Raw genomic sequence first — 27,161 nt, 5'->3', positions numbered from 1 at the left:
AGTGATATAGTAGGTCAAATGCTGCTGATGAGACAAGGAAGAACTGAAAACTGATGATCGGATTTAATAATGTGGAGGTTATGGGTGATCTTGACAAGTGTAGTTTCAGTGCAGTAGTACAAGCGAAAGCCTGATTAAAATGGGCTTACCAGAGACTGACAGGAGAGGAACTGGACACAGTGCAGACAACTCTTATAAGAATAAAATTCTGCTGTCAAGAGAAGCACAGCAATGGGATGGTAGCTGAAGGGAAACTTAGGTCAAGAACTTTGTTTTTTTCTTATGAAAAGAACAGTTTTTTTTTTCTTTTTGTTATGTTGAAGGGAATGATCCAGAGAGAAAGAAAAACTAATGTAGTTTCCTCAACTGTGAAACAGGTATAGTAATGGGATTGTTTTGAGGATTTAATGAATAAATATAAAGCACTTAGCATGGCATAAAGTATGCACTCAATAATGCTTGCTTTAAAAAATACAGAATACTGGGCAAGTCCTAATGACAGAGTTGGTTATGGGAGTTGGAAGATGTCAGAGACCCAATTATCAAGTCAATTCATACCACAAGCAAAGAAAAGGGCATGGATGAGGATTAAAGGAGCAGGAGAATGAAACCAGATTTTACATCTACTGTCTTAGGGTGAAGAGTTCCTGTCCAAATGGGATCAACAGTAAAAATTATTCACAGTAGAGTTTCACCAAACTTCCATGTGGATCCAAAGTAATGGCAGCTCCTTTTTTTTTTTCAATCACCCAAGGCTCTTTTTATTATTTTGCCTTATATCTTCCAGTTTTGTTTTTTTTTTTTGAGGTGGAGTCTGACTTTGTCACCCAGGCTGGAGTACAGTGGCGCGATCTCAGCTCACTGCAACCTCCACCGCCTGGGTTCAAGCGATTCTCCTGCCTCAGCCTTCCGAGTAGCTGGGATTATAGGCGCGTGCCACCACACCTGGCTAATTTTTTGTATTTTTAGTAGAGACGGGGTTTCACTGTGTTAGCCAGGATGGTCTCCATCTCCTGACCTCGTGATCTGCCCGCCTCGGCCTCCCAAAGTACTGGGATTACAGGCATGAGCCACTGTGCCCGGCCATCTTCCAGTATTTTTAATCTTCCAAATTGCATGAAGTAAAAATTATTCTGATGTTTCAATTTTAATAATCAGATGCGTATGGCCCCAAATCAACAAGAGGCCAAGGGTGCGATAATCACAACAGCAGGTAACTGCTGTTTTTAATTAACAGCACAGGTTTTTAATTAACCTGTGCAACCTTACCATGGAAAGCAGTTTAGTTTTCAGCTTTCTGAATTATTAAGAGTCATATCTTTCATGTATTTATCCTGGTTAATTCAGTCATGTGTACAAGGTCCAAAGACAGAAAGATCTGGGGAAGGTCAGGATACAACCATCTGACCAATCAGCTCTAGTGTAAAAGAATAAGAGAGAGAAATTCATTATTTACTCTCTTATCCCAGATAAAATGAAATGGGAAAATGCAAAAAAAAAAAAAAATTATTATTCATCTTTTTCATCTTTTTTTTTTTTTTCCCCAATTTGAAGCACAGATGTCCCTGAGGTTTACAAAGGATTTCTAAGAGTGATATCCTCCATGTACTGAAAGATATACCCCCAAACTGGGGAAACCAATGACCTGTATTTCTATACCTAGACTAGGCTGTGTCTTCCAGAAAACCAAACTTAAAAAAAAAAAAAAAAAAAAAGAGATAGTGTTTTCTGCCCAATTAAACTGTCCACCAAAAAAAAAAAAAAAAAACGGATTTAACGCTTTGCCCTACTGCAATGTAGAGCATACTGTAATATAGCAAGTCACCTGAAACAAAAACATGAACTCAAAACTCTATTTTATTTTGAGATGGTATTTTGCTCTTGTGGCCCAGGTTGCAGTGCAATGATGTGATCTTGGCTCACTGCAACCTCCACCTCCCGGGTTCAAGTGATTCTCCTGCCTCAGCCTCCCAAGTAGCTGGGATTACAGGTACATGCCACCACACCCAGAAAATTTTTATATTTTTAGTAGAGACGGGTTTTCACCATGTTGGCCAGGCTGGTCTCGAACTCCTGACCTCAGGCGATCTACCCGCCTTGGCCTCCCAGAGTTCTGGGATTACAGGCATGAGCCACCACACCTGGCCCGAACTCAAGATTTTAAATGGTAATTGTCTCCCAACGTACAACTCTCTTCACCATCATACCACTTACCCACATGTACTTAACCCCTTTGTTTATAACATACTTACTCATCGGCTTAATTTGTTTCTTCACTATCTCTATCACCATCACATTCACCCTTATTATTACTTCTGGCCTGAGCAACTGGAAAGATCACGTTGCTATTAACTGTGATGGGGAAAACTACAGGTGGAGCAAATTTAGAGAAGACCAAGAATTCAGTTTTAGACTTAAGTGTCAGATACTTACTAGACATCCAAGAGGAGGCAAAGCCATGAGACCCATAGAAACCTGTGTACCTAGGGAAGACATTATCACTCTCTCCATCCTGCAGATGAAGAAACTGATAAGTCTTGCACTTTGAACACTAGATTTTAAAGTCTTACAGGGCAGGCACTGTCTAAGGCTTCCATATAATTATAGCACTTAACACATAGTTAACACTCAGTAAGCTTGGTTAAATGAAGGCATGCTCTTAACAATGTCAATGCAAGGACTGTTCAAGGCAAACCCACCCTAAAACCTCAAGTCTAAAGGTATTCAATGATTTCACAGACAGTGAATTTCCAAGCTGGAAGAGTTAATGTGGCAGGGGAATAAATACCTGCTGGAACTTATATAAATCATTATACTTCTCATGGAAGTCCAAGTTCATCAGTTCCTTCTGAAGCCCTTCTAAGAAGTCTTGGCTTTGGATGAAGTTTGGGATCACACAGTGAAGAAAAGGGTCCATGTCCATGACAATGACTTCTGTTGGAAGAAAAACATTATCTATGGCTTTTTTCCTTTTGTATTTTTGACACCCAAGTAACATAGCAGAGCTAATACAAAAGGGGATGGTCATGAATTTTGGGGAACCTAATACTTAAAGTCTAAGATTTGGGGAAAAAAATCATAAGCTCTGACCTTTCTTCTTTACCCATTAAATACTACTTTTAAAGATACCATGCTTACAACTCCAGTCCTTGAGATGAGTGATGGGTGATGTCACTAAATCAAGGTTCCTACTCTTTTTTTTATGTGTTTCAATGATTACATATTGAATTGAATGTATTTTAGATTTTTAATTCATTTCCCTCAAACCTTGGGTAGCACATTAAATGAGAGTAGCAATACTGGTCGGCAGTTTCCCTGCTTTTGCTTTTCCCAAGTTACTGTCAGAGGCATTTACTACTTACTGTACTTAAAAAAAAAAAATCAGTTCAGTTCAGGCATAACCACCTCTAATTCCTTGATTTCTACCCCAACATTTACCCACTGCTTCCAGCTGGCTAGATCACCATCCTGTAATCATCAGCACCACCTACCAGGTGCCAGGCCCATGATCTCATTCAATCTTTTTAACAGCTCTGAGGGAGACATTATCACTCTCCCCATTCTACAGATGAAGAAACTGAGAGTACAGAGCCTGCACTTAAACACTAAGCTATCGTTTTCTATAGGCATCCAGCCTACCCAGGACTCACCTCTTCAAAGCACTTGACAACGGAAAGAAAAATTACGGCAAACTCTAGAAGGGGATGCCCTGGAGCATGAAGCAGAGCTCTGAACACCTAAGGTGATATTTAAAGCTGAGGCTGGAATCGTTCAACGTAGGCGCCTTTCCTTGGTCAAAGCGCGTTTATTTTCATACATCATGGAGTCAAACTACAGGCGCGTAGAGACGAGTACACTAGGGAGCCAAGCTGGCAGCTCACGACAAATGCCCTGGCTAGACTCTCCTGGGGCAGCTGAGCAATGCCCTTGCAGGAGAAATGACATCAGCCACTCCTGTATTTGTCCACATGTGTATTGGGCCTTACTCAGGGAAACATTTACTGAAGCCTGCAAGCATTAGTGTGTCGCTCCCATTCACCGACTTTCCGAGGTAAATATTATGAACTATCCCATTTTACTTAGGAAGCAACTGAAGTTTAACAAGGTTAATTCCATTGCCTGGCGACGCCCAATCAGGGGAGAGGATTCTAACTCAGTAATCTGTGACTCCAGAATGCAACTATCTCTTGCATACCCTCTGCTTCCCAAAACTCTCCGGCCTCCATTTCTCCCTCTTCTCACGTTTCTAAATTGAAACCGAATTTGGAGTGAAAGGGAGCAACAGCCGAGGCAGGAGAGTAGGAGGTGGCCAAAGTCCTCTAAGAGCCTCTTCCCTTGCGGCCCCGCTGCCCAAGGCTGGGCGCGAGTCCCAGGGCTTTTTCAGAGGTCCCTAGACCTCTGCGTGGCGGCCCCTCCCTGAGAGCACCCGGTTACCGTGACTGAACGGCGTCCTGCGGCTCCAGGCCTCAGCCACCTGCTTTTTCAAGGTTTCTTCCGTAACAGCGTCCGAAAACTCCGCCATCACCTCCTTCTTTCCCTTTTTTCCCACCCAGGCTGGGCCGGGCCCCGCTGGCCGCTTCCCATTCATCTCTTCCCAAGGCACAGAACCACGCCACGCAGATCAAGACGCTACTTTCCTGAAGGTACTGCAACTCCCGGCATGTCCCCTTTACCGTGTTTCCCGGCCCTACCCAATGGGAAGCACCAAAGTAAGAGAAGGCGGAACCTATACCCGGTTTACCAATGGGAGCTCCAGCTATTGCGGCCATCCCACCAGCAATTGGCCCACTAGAGCTCGGTCTGGCAGGCCACCGCCCCTCTACTTCCTGCCGCCAGAGGCCCCGGGTTCACTTCCGGCGTGCCTACGCCTCCCCTTGCGCTCTCCTGTTAATGGCGGGCAGTAGCCGCTGAGGGGATTGCAGATAACCGCTTCCCGCACGGGGAAAGTCTCCCCTGCCTGCCACTTTCTGCTCGCCGTCAGCGCCGGAGCTCGCCAGCATGTCTGTGGTACCGCCCAATCGCTCGCAGACCGGCTGGCCCCGGGGGGTCACTCAGTTCGGCAACAAGTACATCCAGCAGACGAAGCCCCTCACCCTGGAGCGCACCATCAACCTGTAAGTGCGCCGCGGCCTTGGCGGGCATTTCTCTCGTGAAAGCTCCTATAGACTCTCCGACGCGCCCCCGGCTTTTCGGCGCGCTTCACGCCTCTGCACCTCCCCGCCTCCAACTCCCGCTGGCGGATGCGCGCCTTCCTCCCTCCCTCAGGCCCCTTTCTCATCCTCCAGCCTCCAGGGTTAGAGTCCTTTTCTGAAAGGAAGGCTTGTTCCCATCCTATGTATTCGGTCCTAATGGGGAAAAACGGAGTTTGCTTTTAACTCATCCTTTCCCCACCTCTCCACAGGTAACCGACTTCAAAATGTGTGTTTTTTTAATCCTTCCAGTGAATTGTTTATGCTTTCGCATCACGTATGTGGTATTGCTTTGTGAGTGTTGATGTGATACGAATGGTATAACCTAGTATCATTTTTGCAGATTTCACTCTGACAGTAAGCTTTCGAGATCTAGCTGTAATGCCTAGGTCTAGTTTTCTTCCTTTTAGGTGCCACTTAATACTTCAGTTTATGAATACAACACTTTTTATTCATGTGCTCAGGGCTGTCTGCCCTGCCCCATGCCTTATGCCTTCGCGTCGTCTGATGTCTCAATGCCGGCATCCCAGGCACCACAAGTAGGCCCCTCCTTGGGAGTAAGGATGCTGCTATGGTTGGGCTTTCAGACTGGAGGGAACCAGAATGTTTGTACCAGAAGACCCATTGTGGGCTGTGTTTTATTTTCAACACCTTTCTGTTTCAACACTTCCAACCTTTGCATTTCAAGGTCATTCTCAGAAGCAGACTCGCTGTAGCAGGTAATTGGCGTTTGGGGTGTCTTAATCAAGAAATTGTCAGTAATGCTTTTTAAAATCGTTTCTGAGGATTTGTTTTCGAGGCAACGCGGTGCCTCCATTTTATGCCAGGATGGAGGAGAGTGGCCAGTTTATGCCAGTCAGGGTCCAAGTGCAAGGATTTGGTGGTATTGATGTTTTCGTAAGGCAGTTTAGGTGTTTCTCTGTTTTATATTAAAATAAACGGACATTCTCTCCCCGTCCCCCAACCAAAAGTGATTTGAAGTTGAAAAGATAGTTAACATTGTTTTATTTTGCAAAACGTGTTAGCTTAGAAATTTAGATAATGGAAATGCTGGGTTTATAAAATCTGGAATTAGTTGATAGTTGTGTGTATAAAAGTCCTCAGGAGTGGCGGCTCACGACTGTACTCCCAGCACCTTGGGAGGCTGAGGTGGGAGGATCACTTGAGGCCAGGAGTTGGAGATCAGTCTGGGCAACATAGGCTGTCTCTACCAAAATTTTTTTAAAAATTAAGAAAAAATCCATCAAATGGTAAAGGCAAATGTTATCCTTTTTAAAAGTGTGAAAGCACAGCTTCTGGATTACTTTCAGTGGTTATTAGAACTAAAACCCACAGTCTTTTCTTGTTTTGTCTTGATTACTGAATTAATTTGCATCCAACCATTTTGTAGAATTGGCAAAATAGTTAGCTTTCAGTAAGATATTTTAATCTTCGCTCTATTAAAATTATGGGTTGATATACAGTACATTTCCTCTCCTGTGTAAATACAAATATTCAGAAATAATCATTGTGTTGTGAACTTAAGTTCACCTGAGTTAATATTAAGTTGAAAACAAATGCCCTCTCCCCCAGTATATTTTATTTTAGGAAATATTGCATGAATGCATACTTTGTACCAGGCACTGTGCACAATACTGGATATACAGTGGTGAGGAAGTAAGGTGTAGCCCCTGCTTTATGAAGCTCACAGTATGATGAGAACAATATGTATGTCTGGGCTGGCACTCTGATTTCACAGGTGAAAATTCTGACATTTCATCTTGACATCTCCTTACTGATATATTGGAGCTGGCTCTTGCAACAGAGATGTGTAATGGCTATCCTTAATTCTTTCTAACTCAGGTTGTCAGAATTAAATGTTAATATATGTAAAGCGTTTAAAAAAATTGCTTGGCACGTCGTGCTATGTAGCATATCTGCTGCTGCTATGGATGATGGTTTTAGATTTAGCATTGGATCTACCGGGGACGTTCTTTAAATTTTTAAAGCATCCTGGAATGGTATATTTTAATTATTTTAGAGCTTTTTCATATGCCTAGAACTTGGCTTCTGGAATTAAAGTAATTTTTAAAGTTTTGGCAACCTTGATTTGTTCCCCTTTCAAGAATGGCTGAGTGGGGTAGATACAATAATGTTGACTATTAATGTCAAGGGCTTTTGGTAGAATAGATACCATGGATGGGCAAATGTGGCCTAAATTCTTACTCAAAGGCTTCTTGCTGTAAGGCTTTAATTAAGGGCTTACAACATAGAAGTATGGAATTTTTAACTATCTTTAAAGAAAAATTTGATCCTTATTAGGCAAGATGAAAACTGTCTTTAACAGTTTGAGCCATATTTTAAATTATTGGTAAAGGAAGAGAGTTTTCGATTAGATATGGTGGGTAGAAGATTCAGATGAGGAGAAGGAAACAGTAAGGAGACTGAATAGAATAAATGCCAAAGGCTAGTAAATAGGCTTAGAGGACAAAAAGAGAAAGTAGAAGAGTTGCTGTGAAAAGGAAAGGCTGTGGTGCAAGAAAAATCTGAGGATAGTTGTCTGAGAGAAATAGAAAATAACTGGAGGGATGTTGATGAAAAACGGTGGCTTAGTTTTAGGAAAAAGAGATTAGCCATTAGCACCCATAATTAAAACTTTCTGATTAGATTAGTAGTCAGCGGAATGCAGGGGGACATTAATTATTAGCCAAACTGGTAATGTTGGAATAGCAGCCATGGTATAAAACCAGAGGATTACTAATGTTCAGATAACCATTTCTCTAAGCATTTAAGGATAGTGTTATCTACACTTGAAAGTTAAAGTATGGAGGAGCAGCTTGATCTAATGGAAGCTCTGGCTGAGTCCAGAGAGCAAGATTCCAATCTCTGCTGTCTCATTAACTTTAGTTAACTGTACAAATCCTGTGTCTGAGTACAACATACGCACTTTTTTGTACCATGGTTTCTTTATGCTAATGTCTGTCATGGTAAATTACATTCTTCAGTTCTCATGTTAGATGTTTGTCTTCGGATCACAGGTACCCTCTTACCAATTATACTTTTGGTACAAAAGAGCCCCTCTACGAGAAGGACAGCTCTGTTGCAGCCAGATTTCAGCGCATGAGGGAAGAATTTGATAAAATTGGAATGAGGAGAACTGTAGAAGGGGTTCTGATTGTACATGAGCACCGGCTACCCCATGTGTTACTGCTGCAGCTGGGAACAACTTTCTTCAAACTGTAAGTAGTGTTGGAAATTAACAGCAAGACAGTTTTTAGTAGGATTGCTGTTTATGCAGCTCTGGAATACAATTTTAGCCCTCGGTCATTTATTTCAACAAACACTGCTGTTAATGATGTCTTTAGAAAGAGAAAATCGTGAGTAATTTTTCTCCATTGCAGTGCTCATTTATTTTCCTAACTAATAATCTGTATGTTTCTGTATGTTGTTGATGTTAATGATTGAGCTTGGTAGAAACCCCATGGAATAGTTGAGTCCAAGATCAATGTCTAGATGTCATTGTAGCATTACCCAGAACAATTGATATTTCTTTCTTGGTATGATTAGCATTTCCTGTTCTTAAGATGACTTAGGTTTTTGTGGATAACAGTTTAGTGTTTTATCATTTAAGCTCCTACCTCTCTCAAACATTTGATCCGTAACTATTTGACTAGATTATACCAAAAAGAAAAGTCTCCAATACTTAGATGACGTTCTTGAAAAAGTGTCCCATTCTTTGGCCTAAAGAATATGATCCATTCTTCTCTGAGCATTTCTAGACTCCATTATCATCAGATAGCTCCCAGAGAGGAGATTGGGATGGACTGGTGGTTAGCAATTTTGTTTATGTTTGTGCTATGTTATATATTCTGTTTGTTTAAAACTAGGGTTTATGTGATGGGTGCATATGGACATAAAGTTGGAAAAAATAAACACTGTATACTCCAAAGGTGGGGAGGGTGAGGGGGAGGCGAGGGTTGAAATACTTCCTATTGGATATTATGTTCACTGTTTCGGTGATGGGTTCACTAGAAGCCTAAACCTTAGCATTACACAATATACCTATGTAACAAACTTGTACATGTACCCGTTGAATCTACAACAAAATAAAAATAAATATATACGAAGAGGAAAAAAACCTAGGGTTTGTATACTGTTAGTCTGGGGAATTGACATGAATTCAAGCATATTCTCCCCCTTCACTTTGATACTTGTTTTGATTGCTTTATTATGCTGAAATATGTTCTTGGTGACTTGGTAGAAATAACAATTATTGTGTTATTTGTTATCTCCAAATTGTATTAAGTTGAAAGCTGAAATTCTTAACTTTTATACAGACCTGGTGGTGAACTTAACCCAGGAGAAGATGAAGTTGAAGGACTAAAACGCTTAATGACAGAGGTATTTTTCTGTTTAACCACTTTGAATACCATCAACTTACTAGTTAATTTGGCTTTTAATGTCTTGTAAAAAGGATGCTTATTTTGGAATATTTAGTTTTCAATAAATACAACTTAAACCCCCGAAGGTTAGTACAATGTTGATTTTTTTTTTACAAGTTGAAGTTACACTTATTTCAATTTTTACAATGTTAAACTGTGTCACAGCAATGGTAAATTAAAACTGACATTTAAGTATTACTGTGCTAGTCACTGTTGTGAGTGCTTTACATGCGCTAATTCCTTTAATCACCACCACAACTGTAGGAAGTAGATATTATTAAGTTTAAATTACTTCTTGTTATATAGCTAGTGTGTTGTAGAGCCAGAGGTTTGAATGCAGGTAGTTTTGTTCAAGAGTAGGCCTCTATAGAATTTTGAAATGAGAAAGATGCCTGTGTTTTCACTTTTTTCACATATTTTTTAGACTTTGCCCAAATTATTCTACTTTTTAAAAATCATTGTAATGCCTGCATGTAAAGACTTGGGGCCAAATGCATAGATACTGAGGATTTTGAGATTGTAAATTGTTTTCAATGTTAGTTTTCTTCTTTAACATGCAATTGCCGCCTGCCCTTGTTACAAAACTCATATATTCTCTGTGCAAAAAGCTTGGCAAACACAGAAAAGCAAAGGAGAAACAAAACTAAAGTCACCCGTAATTCTCCCACTTTTGACCTATTGGTTTGTCTTTCTAGTATTTCTAAAAATGTATTATAACTCTTAAACATTTTCCTGTGCTTGGACTTCCATTTATATAATGTATGGTACAAAGATATAAGTCCATAAAGGTTGAGGGAGTGCAAAATGAGAGAATCACAAAAGCAAAATTTTTGGAAACTGGAAAACAGATGGGCAAATTATAACTAACTTAGCAGAAACCTTAGTCCAGCAGACAGGCAGGCAGAATCTAGCATTGCAGAGTACCAGAATGACTGAGGAACTGAAGGTGATAGGTACTTATGAAAGTGGGGGCATGCATGGGCTGAAAACTGGACTGGTTCGAAGTATATATGGAGTATATTTATACAGGTTGTGTATTCCTTATCTGAGAGCTTGGGACCAGAAGTGTTTAGCTGCTATTCGATAGCACAACAGGGTGACTATAGTCAGTAATCATTTAATTGTAAATTTAAAAATAACTAGAAGAGTATAATTGGATTGTTTGTAGCACAAAGGATAAATGCTTGAGGGGGTGGATATCCCATTCTCCATGATGTGAATATTACGCATTGCATGCCTGTATCAAAACATCTTGTGTACTCAAAAAAATTAAAAATTAAAAAAGTGGTTAGGATTTGGGATTTTTTTCAGGTTTTGGAATATTTGCATTATACTTACCAGTTAAGCATCCCATATACAAAACTTGAAATGCTCCAGTGAGCATTTCCTTTTTTTTTTTTCTTGAGACGAAGTCTCTCTCTTGTCACCCAGGCTGGAGTGCAATGGTGCAATCTCGTCTCACTGTCACCTCCGCCTCCCGGGTTTAAGCGATTCTCCGGCCTCAGCCTCCCGAGTAGATGGGATTAAAGGCGCCTGCCTCCATGCCTGGCTAATTTTTGTATTTTTAGTAGAGACAGGGTTTCACCATGTTGGCCAGGCTGGTCTAGAACTCCTAACCTCAGGTGATCCGCCTGCCTTGGCCTTCCAAAGTGCTGGGATTACAGGCATGAGCCACCACGCCCGGCCTGAGCATGTCCTGTGAGCATCATGTCAGTGCTCAAAAAGTTTGAGATTTTGGAGTTTCAGATTGGGATGTTCAACCTGTGTATCTAGATTGTCTTCCCCACTCTGTAATTAGGCAAAGACTGGCTGATGATTCTCTGTAGTAATTGAATCAGAGAACAACTAGCAATGAAAAAAGTTTAGGGGATGGGGAGAATAATTCAGATTTCCTATTCTGAATAGTCAGACTCTTGGACCTCTATTAGGCTGACAGAATGTTAACAATTAGGCTTGGTTTTTTTTTTTGTTTTTTTTTTTTGTTTTTTTTGAGGCGGAGTTTCACTCTTGTCGCCCAGGCTGGAGTGCAGTGGCGCGATCTCCAATGTGAGCAATGGTTGCTCACTGCAACCTCTGCCTCCTGGGTTCAAGCGATTCTCCTGCCTCAGCCTCCAGAGTAGCTGGGATTACAGGTGCCCACTACCATGCCCAGCTAATTTTTATATTTTTAGTAGAGATGGGGTTTCACTGTGTTGGCCAGGTTGGTCTCGAACTCCTGACCTCAGGTGATCTGCCTGCTTTGGCCTCCCAAAGTGTTGGGATTACAGGTGTGAGCCACTGTCAGTCTAGGCTTACTTATTTTTTTTTAGAGACAGGGTCTCACTCTGTTCCTCAGGCTGGAGGATGGTGGTGTGATCATAGCTCACTGTAACCACAAACTCCTGGGCTCAAGCAATCTTCCTGCCTCAGCTCCCTGAGTAGCTAGGACTGCAGGTATGTGCCCATGATGCCTGGCTAATTAAAGAAAAGTTTTTTATAGAGATGAGATCGTGCTGCTATGTTGCCCAGGCTGGTCTCAAACTCCTGGCCTGAAGCAGTCCTCCCAAAGCATTGGGATTACATGCATGAGCCACCAGGCCCAGCCAACAATTAGATTTATATATCCCAGGCTGAGGGTTGGAAATCTTGTTTCTGGAAAAAGTGACCAGTCCAAGAAAAACTTCAGATACTGCCACTTGGGAGCTGTCTTAGTCTGTTTAATGTTGCTATAACAGAATACCTGAGGCTGGGTAATTTATAAAGAAAAAGATTTATTTGGCTCACCAGTTCTGGTGGCAAGATTGGGCAGCTGGTGAGGGCTTCATGCTGCTTCCACTCGTGGCAGAAAGCAAAATGGGAGTGGGCATGTGCAAAGAGACATGGCAAGGGAGGAAGCAAGAGTGAATCCAGGAAGCCACACTCTTTAACAACCCACTCTCCAGGGAACTAATCCATTCCTGATGGAGGAAGGGTATTAAACTATTCATGAAGGATCCACCTGCGTGACTCAAACACCTTCCACTAGGCCCTGCCTGCCAACACTGTCACATTGGGGATCAAATTTCAACATGAGTTTGGGGGCAGGGAAACAAGCCATATCCAAACCAAAGCAAGAATTTTCTATAGAAATAATGTAGTCCTGGGCCAGGCGCGGTGGCTCACACCTGTAATCCCAGCACTTGGGGAGGCCAAGGTGGGTGGATCATGAGGTCTGGAGTTTGAGACCAGCCTGACCAGCATGGTGAAACCCCGTCTCTACAAACATAAACAAATTAGCTGGGCGTGGTGGCGGGCGCCTGTAATCCCAGCTACTCGGGAGGCTGAGGCAGGAGAATCAGTTGAACCCGGGAGGTGGAGGTTGCAGTGAGCCAAGATCGTGCCACTGCACGCCAGCCTGGGCAACAGAGCAAGACTTCGTCTCAAAAAAAAAAAGAAAAAAAAATATTGTAGTCCTATCACTCATGCACACAGAGGTGACAATTAAGCATCTTGTTGCTTCTCCCTTGTGAGTACACAACCAACTATCACCAGGCTTTTGGAGAAAACTTCTTAACAAGAAAAAGATCAAAAGAAGCAAAAGGACCTCAACAGAAGCAGAAAACTCAACCATTGACAAAACTATGATTAATATTCTTGGTGAGATGAGAGGAGATTTTGCACCTGTGAAACAGTGCTATTAAAAAGACATTTTAGCCAAGAAAAACCTCATGGATATTAAAAAAATGTTGGAAGAAATGAAAAATTCAGTAAAGAGTTAAGAGGTTCATTCTACCAGAAAATAGAATGAAAAGATAAAAAGAATGTAGGTAAGAATAGATAAAATTAGTGGGTCATTCTAGAAGGACCAATATAAACGATAGATAAATAGAACAGAGTAAAAGGAAGAATTAGCAAAGCATAATTAGAGAAAATTTCTCAAACCTCAAAGGGCATGAGTTTTGAGATTGAAAAGACCTACTGGCCTTGCCTCTATAGTGAATGTTTAAAGATCTACGCAAAGGCATCTCATCATGACGTTTTAGATCCTACAAACAAAAATAAAAACAAAAAGATGTAAAAGCTTCCAAAGTGGGAGGTGGAGGATTGGTAAGCAGAGAGGTTAATTGCAAAACATCAAAATCAGAAATTGCATTAAACTACCCAGAAATAATTCTGGAAGCTAAAGGATGGTGGAGTGTTGTCTTTATAATTTTGAGAGAATATAATCTCTGTCCTAGAATTTTCTAATCAAACTATAAATCAAGTGTGTGGGTAAAAGTTACTTATAGACATGCAGAGTTTCAAAAAGTTACATCTCTTGTACCTTTTCTCAGGAAGCTACTAGAGGGTGTTCACCCCCAAAATGGAATAAAATAAGGACTCCAGCTGTGAAGCAGGGTTGAGACTATTAAGTACAGATTACAGCAGGATGATAGAAAAACGTGTCTTAGGCTGGGTGTGGTGGCTCATGCCTGTAATTTCAGCACTTTGGGAGGCTGAGATGGGCAGATCACGTGAGCCTAGGAGTTTGAGACCACCCTTGGCAACATGGCGAAAAATTAGCCTGGTGCTGTGGCTTGCATCTGTAGTCCCAGCTACTCGGGAGGCTGGGGGCGGGGGAGGCTGAGGTGAGAGAAGCACTTGAACCCATGAGGTGGAGGTTGCAGTGAGTGGAGATCGCGCCATTGCACTCCAGCCTGGGTGACAGATCTTGTCTTGAAAAAAGGAAAAACATGTCTTAGAAAAGATGAAATTAATAGAATAACTGACGATATTTGAATTGGGAAGAAATTTAAGTTATGGAGAATGTGGGAAATGAATTTAGTGATAGCAAAGGAAATGAAAGTTATTAACTAAAGAATAGGACAGTTGAACAAGTAAGGAGATACGGTTTGCTAATCATTGCTCTGTTGTGACTGATCTACCGGATCATACTAACTTAAATACTGAATATTGACTTAACCAAATATTGATAATGGGAAGATGGTGGAAGAAAAAGTGTAACTAGGATGTGTGATTTTAATATCTAAATTCTCATTCATAGTAGAGGGTTATAGGCTTTTAAAAAATGTTTTTAAAATGAAAATCAAGAGGCCAGGCGTGGTGGCTCATGCCAGTAATCCCAGCACTTTGGGAGGCCGAGGCAGGTGGATCACAAGGTCAGAAGATCGAGACCATCCTGGCCAACATGGTGAAACCCTGTCTCTACTAAAAATACAAAAAAGCTGGGTGTGGTGGCGGGCACCTGTGGTCCCAGCTACTCGGGAGGCTGAGGCAGGGGAGTCGCTTGGACCTGGGTGGTGGAGGTTGCAGTGAGCCAAGATTGCGGCACTGCACTCCAGCCTGGGCAACAGAGCGGGACTCTGTCTCAAAAAAATAAAATAAAATAAAATGAAAATCAAGAAACTGTCATAAAAGAATATTTTGGCTGGGCATGGTGGCTCACACCTGTAATCCCAGTGCTTTGTGGGGCTGAAGCCAGAAGATTGCTTGAGGCCAGGAGTTGTAGTGAGCCATGATTGCGTCACTGTGCTCCAGCCTGAGTGACAGAGCAAGACCCTATCTCTTAAAAAATGTAGTTTTGAGGCCCGGTGCTGTGGCTCATGCCTGTAAGCCCAGCACTTTGGGAGAGTGAGGTGGGCAGATCATCTGAGGTCAGGAGTTCCAGACCAGCCTGACCAACAAGGTGAAACCCCGTCTCTACTAAAAAGACAAAAAATTAGCTGGGCATGGTAGCATGTGCCTGTAATCCCAGCTACTCCAGAGGCTGAGGCAGGAGAATCACTTGAACCTGGGAGGTGGAGGTTGCAGTGAGCCGATATTGCACCATTGCACTCCAGCCTGGGCAATGAGCAAAACTCCGTCTCAAAAAAAAAATTTTTTTTTTGAAAAATATGACTTTACATTGAAGAAACCTGATAAACAGTACCTCAGCCAGGTGATCAAGGTTGGCATTAGTGATAAGCCATATTGATATAGCATGTACCTTTGATATGATGTGATGATAATGGCCCTTCTACCTCTGTAGTTTTCTTCCCAAAAGCTCATAACTTCAATTTAATTGAGGGATGTTTTACAAAATACTTGACCATTATTCCTCAAAACTATCAAGATCATCAGACACAAGGAAAGTATGAAAAGCTGTCACAACGTAGAGGAACCTCGGAAAAAATGAAGATTAAGTGTAATATGGTATCTTAGATGGGATCCTGGGACTGAAAAATGAAAAAGGACATTAGGTTAAAGACTATGGATATCTGAATAATATATGGACTTCAGTTAATAATCTTGTCTTGGTATTGGTTGATTACTTTGACAAATGTGCTTTACTAATGTGAGATGTTAACAGTCGGGGAAACTGTGTGGGGTATATGAGAAGTCTCTGAACAAGTTTTGCAAGTTTTCTGTAAATCTAAAACTATCCTAAAATAAACTATTTATTTAAGACCAAGAAGAATGCTTTTAAAAATAGAAGCAAACATGAGGGGAAAAACAACCAACAATTCAAAGTTACAGCCAGTGGGAATGGGTGAAGCAGGACAGAGAACTGCAGTTTCTCACCATGAACATTGTAGAACTATCTTTGGCCACTTAAAATATGTAGAGTATGACTTTGGTTAAAGTAAGTTTAGTGTTCTGCTATACAAATTAATAAAAATGAAAGCTGAATTTTGAACACAATTTTTATGTTGATACTAGCTTGCCAGTTTTGAACTAATATTGTATGTCTTGGGCAGAGTGACATCTATATTAACAAATCATAGAAAATCTGTATGGAAGGCATATTATCCCTATGTTTCAATTAGGAGCACTGCTAAGAATTTTCTGTTCACTGAAGAAGGGGATTTGTGAGTACATATATTTAGTTGTTTACTGGCTTATTTCTTTTTGACAGATACTGGGTCGTCAGGATGGAGTTTTGCAAGACTGGGTCATTGACGATTGCATTGGTAACTGGTGGAGACCAAATTTTGAACCTCCTCAGGTCAGTGTTCAGTTATATTTGCTGGGCATTTTGGAAGCAGAAAGCTCGTTTAATTCTAGCCACTTTAAAAAAGATTAAAGTAGAATTTGACTTGAAATTTTCTTTTCTTCCCTCCTTAATTTAAATTACAAAATTAAGCCAAGCACTTCTTATTTTAAAGGAAAATGTAAAACAAATACAAGGCCGGGCGAGGTGGCTCATGCCTGTAATCCCAGCACTTTGGGAGGCCGAGGCGGGTGGATCACCTGTTGAGGTCAGGAGTTTGAGACCAGCCTGGCCAACATGGTGAAACCTCGTCTCTACTAAAAAATGTAAAAATCAGCTGGGTTTGATGGTACAAGCCTGTAATCCCAGCTACTCCGGAGGCTGAGGCAGGAGAATTGCTTGAACCTGGGAGGCAGAAGTTGCAGTGAACTGAGATTGTGCCATTGCACTCCAGCCTGGACAACAGTGAGACTCCTTCTCAAAAAAATAAATAAATAAATAAATAGAACAAATACAAAAGAAGAGAGAATGGTAAAAGTGAATGAATTGCGCTACCCGTCATCCGCCTTTAACAGTTAGCACATCACAACTCCTCGTTCCACCGCTTCATTCTCCTGCCCTCATCTTGGGTTATTTTGAAGCATATCCTAGCTATTCATTTCAATTGTAAATATTTCAGTGTGAATCATAAAAATAAGGATCTCTTTAAAAACATAACTGTGGTACTGTTATTATCATACTAAAAGTAAACAATTCCATATTATTGTCAAATATATAGTCACTGTTTGCATATCCTGATTATTTCAATTTTTTTGAAAATTATTTCAAATATTTATTCAATTTTTATTGAATAATTTATTCAGTTATTCAAATAATTATTCAATTATTTTGAAAAATTATTTCAATTTTTTTGTTTGGATTAGGATAGTCTCTAAAGTCTCTTTTACACACTTGGCACATTTTTTTTTCCTTGTGTTTTATTTGTTAATGAAAACAGGCTAATGTTTCCATTTCGATTGCACTCCCCTGTTGTTGTTGAATATGTAGCTGTTTCCCCTGTGTGTCTTGCAAATTGATAGTTAGATCTAGAAATTGTATTCAGGCTCAGTTAATTTGGGGAGGGGTAACAAGGCTTGTCATAGGTGGTATATAATCTATAGCTGCATAACAAATTACCTCAAAATTTAGCAGCCTTTAGGCCTCTGGGAGTTGCTTAGGGTGGTTCTGGCTTAGGCTCTCTCATGAAGTTACAGTCAAGTTGTCAGCTGGGACTGCATCATAAGGTGGAACTGGGGTTAAAGTATCTGATCCCGAGCTTACACGTGTGTGTGTTAGCAAACTTCTTAGTTTCATCTGGGCTGTTAGACTAAAGCTTTGCTTCAGGTGTTGCTGGCTGTTGTCTCAAGGTCTCCCTCAGTTCCTTGCCATGAGAACGTCTCTAAAAGGACAACTCTCAGGCAGCTGGCTTACCCAAGGCTATGTGATCCAAGAGATAGTGAGAGACAGAGTGCTAGAGGAGTGCCCAAGTAGGAAGCCTCAGTCTATGATAACCTAATCTTGGCAGTGGCATACCATCACTTCTGCTGTGTGCTGTTGGTCACACAAGCCAACCCTGGTACGCTATAGGAGGGACTACACAAAGCAGTGAATACCAGGAGACAGGAATCACTGGGGGTCATCTTAAGGCAGTCTACCACAATTGGTATAGTGTACTTCCATCAGGAATTTAAAAATATTTGGTTGTTTCTTGTTGTAATGTTAGCAGCTCATTGATGATCATTTCCTGGTCTATGAATTCATAAGAATTGTGATCCTCATATAAAAAGAAACTTATGTATTACTGAAGTGTGTGGTTTGTGTAGAAAAAAATATGCTGCTATTCCTTTACTTAACATTTTTCAGAAGAATGACTTCTCCTTAGCATCCTCTAAAGACTTGACTTTATTCAAAAGAGAGGATAAGACCAAGACTTGGGTACAGGCAGTTTGAGAGGTGATTCCAGGAAGCAGCAGAATACAGGGGAGAGAGAGACCAGAAGCAGCAGAAGTAAGACAGGGCATGTTATTGATCTTTTTACACCTGTGGGCAACTGGATTTGTTCTGTTAAGGACCAGGAACCATGTAGGGACTCCTATCCCCCATTGGATAAGGGTTGCATGAACTCCCTTGCATTTCCATGTTGAGTCTGAGTGCTTGTTGAGACAGTGGCAGCAAACAGGGAACCCTCTGATACTTTTCAAACATAGCTGCCCCGAAATCGGAGGTAGCGTAATGTGGGGCACACACACACAAAAAAGCATGTTTCAGTGACCTTCAAAGTGTCAGTATGACCTTTTGGATTTAAATAATTTGAAATATTTTAATCCATGATAATGAGTGATGATGTTACTGATGCTCAAATATTCCTATTTTTGCTAATGGTGGAACTTCTTAAAGTTGGATCCTGAATTCTTTAGGCAAATTAAAAAGCCCTATGACTTTATAGCTCCTTTACATGACAAGCTGTTTCAGGTCAAGCATTGCACAAAATATCAACCAAGCAAAAGATCATTCTTTTCTCTTGCTTCTGACTCCCTTGTATGGCAGAGGGACAAGAAGATAGGGGCTGTGGAAGCTGATGCTGGTGTTCACTACCTAAGAATTGCCAGGAACACATCTTGGCTTTAAGGAAGAACAATTTCATATGGAAACAGTGAAGTTACTTGTTCAAAGATACATAGTACAGTTATTCTAAACTTTTTTTTGGCTTCCTGAACATTCCTTGATCTAATTGGAAAATGCTTAGTAGTGACCCCAGTGGTTTTCCAGATAACTTTTCTGAATATCTTCACTCATCTCCCCTACCACTGTCCTAGGACAGTTCCCTTCGTTCAGTAAGGCCTAGAGTTGGCCCTGGTGGTATTTGACATAAGGTAAGTGTATTGATTTATTTAGGAAGCCTAGAGTATTAGTTAGATGTCAGTGGAAAAGGAGCATATCATCTTCCTATCTCAGTCTTTTTGTATAAAGTACAGTCAACTTAAACATTAAGACCAGAGAAGAAAGGCTTAAAAAAATAGGAACATGTAGCCTTGAGCAGAAGAAACTTGGGGAAATGCTACTCATTTTGTTTGGTCATGGTTTGGGAACTTTTATTGTATGTGATCCACAGATCTCTTAGCTTGTGCTATTCAAGCCACTTTCTCTGTGACTGTTAATGTATCTGGTTTTCATGACAGTTTAAGGAACCTCCAAAGCCTGGGACAATTGCCTCAATTCATTGTACCCTAGGGATGGCTCTGGTATATAATTCTAACTGGAATACTGGTTAGCTAAGTGCCAGTGAGTAACACAGTGGGAAATGACATAGGCTTTTATAATTAGATAAGAGTTGAATAGATACAGTTAAATCTTGGCTTCACAACTTGGCTGAGTAATCTTGGGAAAGATACTTAGCCTCTCTTAGCATGCGTTTCTATGTAAATTGAGGATGATGCTAATACCTCCTTTTGGCAGCTTCTGCTTTTATCTCACTTTCCCCTTATATCTGTTTTCAGCAATTTTAAATTCCCCAGCTCTCAGATACAACTCCAACAGCAATAGTAGATTTCTGAATGTATTGTGGAGAGATTTATACAAGAATTGTATAACCCTTAGACTTTTTTTTTTGTTCTCTGTGTCAGAATTTTTCCTTCCCGGGTAGCAACTTCCCTCTTTAATTCTCTTCATCCCTTTAAATTCTCTAAAATATACATATATATTATATATATATTTTTATATTTGTTTCCTCGAGTAATTTGGCTTTGCCCATCTGGCAAAACTTCACTTAGACTGCTCTTCTGGTATTCCTGAAGCATGCACCTTGGGATACGGGGAGGTTTGAGGTTGGGGCTGGAAGGAGGAGCAAGAAGCATCTTGTCAAATGCCTCACAGCTTATATTTGAATTTTTAATGTAGTAAACAGGTCTACAACAGGATTCTAGACTGTTTAACTTACTGATCTCATATATATATATATATATATATATTTTTTTTTTTTTTTTTTTTTGGGAGACAGAGTCTCACTCTGTTGCCCAGGCTGGAGTGCAGTGGCATAGTCTCGGCTCACTGCAAGCTCTGCTTCCCAGGTTCACGCCATTCTCCTGCCTCAGCCTCCCGAGTAGCTGGGACTACAGGCGCCCGCCACCACGCCTGGCTAATTTTTTGTATTTTTAGTAGAGACAGGATTTCACTGTGCTAGCCAGGATGGTCTTGATCTCCTGACCTCATGATCCGCCCGCCTTGGCCTCCCAAAGTGCTGCGATTACAGGCGTGAGCCACTGTGCCCAGCCTATATATATATTTTTAAAAAACCAGCTTTTAGGCCGGGCATGGTGGCTGATGCCTGTAATCCCAGCACTTTGGGAGGCCAAAGCAGGTGGATCACCTGAGGTCGGGAGTTCAAGACTAGCCTGGAGAAACCCTGCCTCTACTAAAAATACAAAATTAGCCAGGCATGGTGGCGCATGCCTGTAATCTCAGCTACTCAGGAGGCTGAGGCAGGAGAATCACTTGAACCTGGGAGGCAGAGGTTGTGGTGAGCCAAGATTGCGCCATTGCACTCCAGCCTAGGCAACAAGAGCAAAACTCTGTCTTAAAAAACAAACAAACAAAAAAAAGCTTTTATTAAAGATACTAATTAAAATCAGACTTCATTATGTTTTAACTATCTCAAGCTATAAATCCTGTGACTACATATTTTATCTTGAATGGTTGACTGGTTTACTGCTTGTTATTTTATATGCATTAAAGCATTTATTTACTAGTGTATCTGTTAGATAAGTCCTGGTAAAGAGAACAGAAAGTAGTATGCTTCTCCCAACAGTTTATACTATACTGGGGAGTAAACGTGTAAAGAAATGAAGCCATGGAATACATGTTAAAGTTGTATTCATTTGTAATTTCAGTATCCATATATTCCTGCACATATTACAAAGCCTAAGGAACATAAGAAGTTGTTTCTGGTTCAGCTTCAAGAAAAAGGTAAGTTATTTTGTTTTCAAAGGTACCCATCTAAAAATTCTGTAGAATAATTTCAAGGATACCTCTATTTGTGTTTTCTCAAAGTTCCTTGAACTTTTGGGTTTATTGTAAAATTAAAGATGTATACCATGCTTTTAGTTTCAAATCTGTGGCTAGGAAATCTACCTTGAAAGACACAACCAAAATGTATTAATGAGAATTATCTTTTTTCTTACACTTTTTATTAAATGTAAAATTGGTAATTTAAAAATGAAATGGAAGCAGTGATTATATAATAACTTATAATAATGAATTCTGTTTTATTTTAGCCTTGTTTGCAGTTCCTAAAAATTACAAGCTGGTAGCTGCACCATTGTTTGAATTGTATGACAATGCACCAGGATATGGACCCATCATTTCTAGTCTCCCTCAGCTGTTGAGCAGGTACAGAAAGTTGAACATTTTTTGCTTCATCCATATTAACTGCCAAATTTAAAATATTCTGAGCCACTTGGGAAGGTATAGTTCATGAATTTTGGTCTTTAAGGAAACTAAGAAAGTAGATAGACTCTTAGATCATGTGCAAGCCATAGATTAATTGTGACTAATACCATCCCCAGACTCTTAAGTTTTGGCATGACATTCTGGTATTTGTGCAACTGCTCTTCCCTAATTCTGATATTCTCAAGAGTTAAGGTTGATGTCTTTATTCAAAGAAGAGATGGTTAAATAGCAGTCAACAGTGTGTAAATATGAGCGGAGTTGTCTGTATTAAAATATGGCAAATTGGCTGGATGCAGTGGCTCATGCCTGTAATCCCAGCACTTCGGGAGGCTGAGGCGGGGATGTATCACCAGGTCAGGAGTTCGAGACCAGCCTGGCCAAGATGGTGAAACCCCATCTCTACTAAAAATACAAAAATTAGTGAGGCGTGGTGGCCTGCGCTTGTAATCCCAGCTACTTGGGAGGCTGAGGCAGAGAATTGCTTGAACCCGGGAGGCAGAGGTTGCAATGAACTGAGATCACGCTACTGCACTCCAGCCTGGGCGACAGAGTGAGACTCCATCTAAAAAAAAGAAAAAAAAGGTGGCAAATCGAATATCTTGGTGTAATATATTCGCTTTCGTTTTTTGAAACTTACTATATTTTGGCCCAAACTGAGGCTTGTGGGATTAGGTCCTGAACTTTTGCGTGGGGTTTGAATCTTTAGGCAGTTAGAGTGATAAGAAATGCAGTTTTTTAGAAGTTGACTTGTACTGGTTGAGGTCTCTATTAGAGCCAGCCATATATAGGAATTGCAGAATAACATGGTGGTTATGAAAGTAGATTCTGCAGTCAGTGTTTTGGATTTGAAGCCCAACCTCAGTACTTGGCTGGCAGTGTGACCTTGAACAAACTATTATACCATTTGACTGTTTCTTCATCTGTAAATGGGGATAGTAGTCTCTACTTCAGAGGATTATGAGGACCAAGTGAAATAATGCATATAAAATGCTTACAACAGTGCCAGTAATCTGGTACATACTTAATAAATGTTAGTGAAATTGGCCTTTTGTGAAAGCTTATTGAGTATGAAATTGCTCTTTCTACTTCGTCACTAATCAAACCTTATCTTTTGCCACTCCACTTTGGCCTCCTGATAGGTTACAAGTTGAAATGCATATGGGGGGAAAAGAGTCATATTATTTATTCAAACACCTACTTGTCAAGTGCAGGAACTGTGCTGAGTAGTCTGAGTATAAGGACATGTAGAAACTTTTCCTGCCTTAAGGAACTTATTAGTGGATAATTAATCAAATTTATAGTCTTAATTTTTTTATTATAAGTATTCAACAAGTGTTTTTAGTGTGTAAGATGTGACCAGTGAGGGAAAATTGGTGTAGAAAATGCCAAACGTGGTAAAAAGGCATTTGAAGGGGAAAAAAAGAAAATGCCAGACATGTTAAGGGAGGGTAGAAACATCCAGATAAATTTATTTATCTAATGTGGAAAGTAGTATGTACTGTCTTTAATAAAGGTATTGTTCTTTTTAAAATTCAGGTTCAATTTTATTTACAACTGAATTCCTGCGCAGTGGAGAAGTAAAAGAAGCCGCTTGTCTCTGTGAGCACAGCTATATACAGTGTAGAATAAATGTGGTAGAAAAGTTTTTTTGGTTTTATCTCTTTTGCGATCCCTAAATTGCCACCTTTCTATTGTTTGAATAGTAAAATTAATATGAAGAACTAGATAGTGGTGTAAACAAATGTGATAATGTTTATTTACTTTTGGTTCTGCTTATACTTTTTTGTACAACATTAAAGAAAATGGACTTCTTTTTTTATTTTAATTTCTCATTAAACTTCTAAAATTCTTATAGGTGAGGATCATTTTTCCCCCCACCTTAGGATGGTGAATGTTGCAACACAATGACAGGTTTAGGTCAGTCAAGTTTATTGGACCCTTGCTTTGATACCATTCTTGGGCACATACTCCAAGATTGTATTAGATTTTTGTGATGAAGAGCTTCCATTACTTCTGAAAACTATATTTATCTGAGTGAGTCCAAGGTGCAACTCCTAAATGAATTGTGTTGCAGAGAACTCCCAGTATAATTCACTGACCAGTACATTTTATAACCATACAGGCCTTGGTTTGCAAGCAACAGACCTTAAACATACAGGAAACTATTAAAATTGGCTCGATCAGTAGTCATAGGAATTGGTATAAGAAGAGACTCATTTAGAGCTCAGAGTTTTCTTCACATAATGGGGTATTAATTATTTGTGCTGTTGCGAAATTATGTGTCTTATTCTTAAGGCCATGGTAAAAATAGGGATCTGTGAAGGAAATTTCTAAAATTGGATATATTAGGTTTTGAACTCTGAGATTGCACAAATATTCAATTAACTTGAAGTTGTGTACATAGAGAAAAAAATTTGGTTTTAGCAAATGACAGAGCCTTCAAAAATATTTTTGGAATAATGTGAATCAACCGAAAACTGGGGGCAAGGCAGAGGACAGGTTTTCTCAGGTTAAGAGAAAAATACGAAATTTTAAAAACTTTAAAAAATACTGATAAATTCGGATCAAATTTGAGGGAATAAAAAATATTAGAGCAAAGGAGTTTGCTGGTTGTGTCATTATTTAATGATCAAAGTATAGCATGTATGCCTTATTACAGACTTGTTGACTATAGGCTTAATGTAAAAAGGAATCTTGCCAGATGTAGCTACTTAAGGAAAAAAGGGTTTTTAATAGAAATGAACTTTTGATTAGTATGGTACCAGTCACAGGGCTATTTTCCTGAATATTGGGTGATGTCAAAGGTATATGATACTTGAGGAAATCAGGCCAAGTGTAGCTGAGCAATTAATAAACACTCAAGTTTTTTTAGTTGGGGTCATGTCAAACCCTCACATGGTGGTTAAGTAGTGACTAACTGTGCATGTCCTTCGTGGTAGGTGAGCACCAGTCTCCATGACCAAAAATGCCCCAATTTCCTTTGAAAAAGCCACTAGTTCTGTGAATTGTCCTTTTCCCTCCTGCCCCTAACAGTCCTACCCCTCTAGCCTACATTAGCGTATTTCTCATGTAATGTATTTTGCTGGTAAGCTCATCCATTAGCTGCGTCCTTCAGCTATTCCTTTAGATTGGAGGAAGTGGATATGAAGATGGATTGATTCAGCTCACCTTCCATGATTGCTTTTGAGGGAAAAGCTACAGTGGCCACATTTCAGATGTTCACTTTTGCAATTTGTGGAGGGTGGAGAGAGGTAGACTTTTGTTGTGTGTTTTATAAAGTACTCTCAGTAAGGAGTGTTTGAATTGAAGAGTCATCTGATTCGAGGCCACTCATGTTCTTTGTAACTTAAACTTTGACCAAGAAGTTCTTCACTTCTCACTTCTTCACTTCTTCCCAATATACAGTAAGTACGTGAGCCAGTCATCCATACACTAAGGCCTAGTTGAGAAAAACCTTTGATTCAGGATGGCTGGGTTACTAACCTTGAAATGTAAGAGATCTGGTTTTGAATGTAAAAGTTGCAACACACAAACGGAAGTCTTAAAAACTTTTTGCTCTGGTCAGTTACAGGTGGATCCCCAATAATCTGTTTTTGGTTTTCTGATGGAAATAATAGAATTAGGGGAAATCAAATCTGGTTGGTAGGTGTCTACAGTATTAGAAGAGGATATAAGGGCACTGTTTAACACTAAGTTCTAATACTTCCAGAAACTGCATTCCAGATCTACATACTAAATGCTCTATCATTTTGAAATGGGCTCTTGATTAATAGACCCATATTTTTTAGTGGCTTCTATGTTGTATATTTGTCTAAAATGAAAGCTCTTTTGCGTTCTAAAACTACAATATATGTCATCTTATTTTCCCTGAGTATCCAAGTATAGTGCAGATTCTATGTAAAACTACTAAATGACACTGGAATATGTTTAGTAGATTAGGGGGAAAAAACTATAAAGTTTTATACAATTGTTTGTAGTTACATTTAGGATGGACTTATCCCTTTGGAGAAGAGTGAAGTTTGTTTTTTCGCCATGTGATGAAGACCACTGTGATTTTTTTAAAAAGTAGATAATACTTAAAATGGCGTAATAATTCTGCACTTGAATTTGTACTGTTAACAGCACATTTGGAAGATTTTTAAACTTTTTATTGTCTTATAACTAGCATTCACTTATTATTTTGGATATTTAAGGGTTCCATTAAGTTAACACTGTGTTTGGACAAAGTGTGACCAAATTAGCCAGTCTGTTTTCTTCCATGTTTAATTAGAAGTGAGAGGTAGAAGTACTTCAAATTCAACAGGCCAGCAAGCAATCGGCTTAAAATTCCCTTTCTTAAATGTTGTGCTCTTATGTTCTCGGCTTTTTAATGACTTTATTTTTACAGTACTTGTTCAGTCACTTGAGATGAAATGCTTGGGGTACCTTTTCCATCCTCAAACTTAATGTTTTTACTAGTTCATAGTGTTTGGAACAGTATATGCCAATCACTGAGACTGCATCAGAGTTTGCAATTTTGTATGTTTCATTGCCAAAGAAGGCTTAGTGGTTGTTGACTGTAGTATAAGTCAGCTTTCTGTAGCATAAGATTTGATTTTCCCATACTTACTTCACTTGTTATACATCACTGATTATTTGGGTTAAACTGGACTCATTTCAAGCAGTTTGCTTTTGTTCAAATCGTGATGAGAAACTTAATACTGTAATTTGATTTGAGCCATAAAACACATTTTAATATTAGCTTGTATTATAGTTATTAAGCTTGTTTTTGTGGAAAAAAACTTACTAAAACCTAGGTAACTCTAGATTAGGCCAGTTCAGGTGTATTTTGTATTTTAGTAATGGATCATATCGTAAAAATAGAGAGAAGTTGGGAAGATATATTGATTATGCTGTTCTGTTGAGGGAAAGGTCATGTATTTAGAAATTTAAACTTTTGGTTATTGTGTTCACATCATAGTATTCAAGCATCATTTATAGTTTGGCTTTGAGAACTTTTCTGGTATTACGTTTATGGAAAATGTATAAAAGAAACAAGTTTTGGTTATATTTTTATATTTGTAAAGTAAGTTTGGTTAAAGTGATCACTGTTCTTTTTTTATTTTATTGTCATTTCAATAAAAAATATTTGAAAGAGAA

General features: G+C 39.7%; 2 protein-coding genes across 2 annotated transcripts in view; one reads left to right on the top strand and one right to left on the bottom strand.

Annotated features, from left to right (window-relative positions):
- OGFOD1 (2-oxoglutarate and iron dependent oxygenase domain containing 1) overlaps positions 1 to 5,069 on the bottom strand; it is a 25,793-nt gene extending 20,724 nt beyond the window's left edge. The window contains exons 1-2 of the mRNA XM_004057671.5: positions 4,435 to 5,069; positions 2,789 to 2,934 (exon numbers count right to left, since the gene is read on the bottom strand). Of these exons, the coding sequence (XP_004057719.2) occupies positions 2,789 to 2,934; positions 4,435 to 4,588 (300 nt within the window). The 5' untranslated portion in view covers positions 4,589 to 5,069. The remainder of the gene's footprint in view (positions 1 to 2,788; positions 2,935 to 4,434) is intronic.
- Positions 4,835 to 27,161, top strand: NUDT21 (nudix hydrolase 21). Its single transcript, XM_019012198.3, has 7 exons — positions 4,835 to 5,114; positions 8,207 to 8,407; positions 9,506 to 9,569; positions 16,464 to 16,553; positions 21,464 to 21,539; positions 21,848 to 21,962; positions 23,559 to 27,161. Exons 1-7 carry the CDS (start codon positions 4,999 to 5,001, stop codon positions 23,578 to 23,580), a joined length of 684 nt encoding a protein of 227 aa, XP_018867743.1. The 5' UTR covers positions 4,835 to 4,998; the 3' UTR covers positions 23,581 to 27,161.

Source organism: Gorilla gorilla, chromosome 18, assembly GCF_029281585.2.
Source record: "Gorilla gorilla gorilla isolate KB3781 chromosome 18, NHGRI_mGorGor1-v2.1_pri, whole genome shotgun sequence".
Lineage (NCBI taxonomy): Eukaryota > Metazoa > Chordata > Mammalia > Primates > Hominidae > Gorilla > Gorilla gorilla.
Note: the sequence above shows the minus strand (reverse complement) of the source record. Positions and strands in the feature narration are given on the sequence as shown.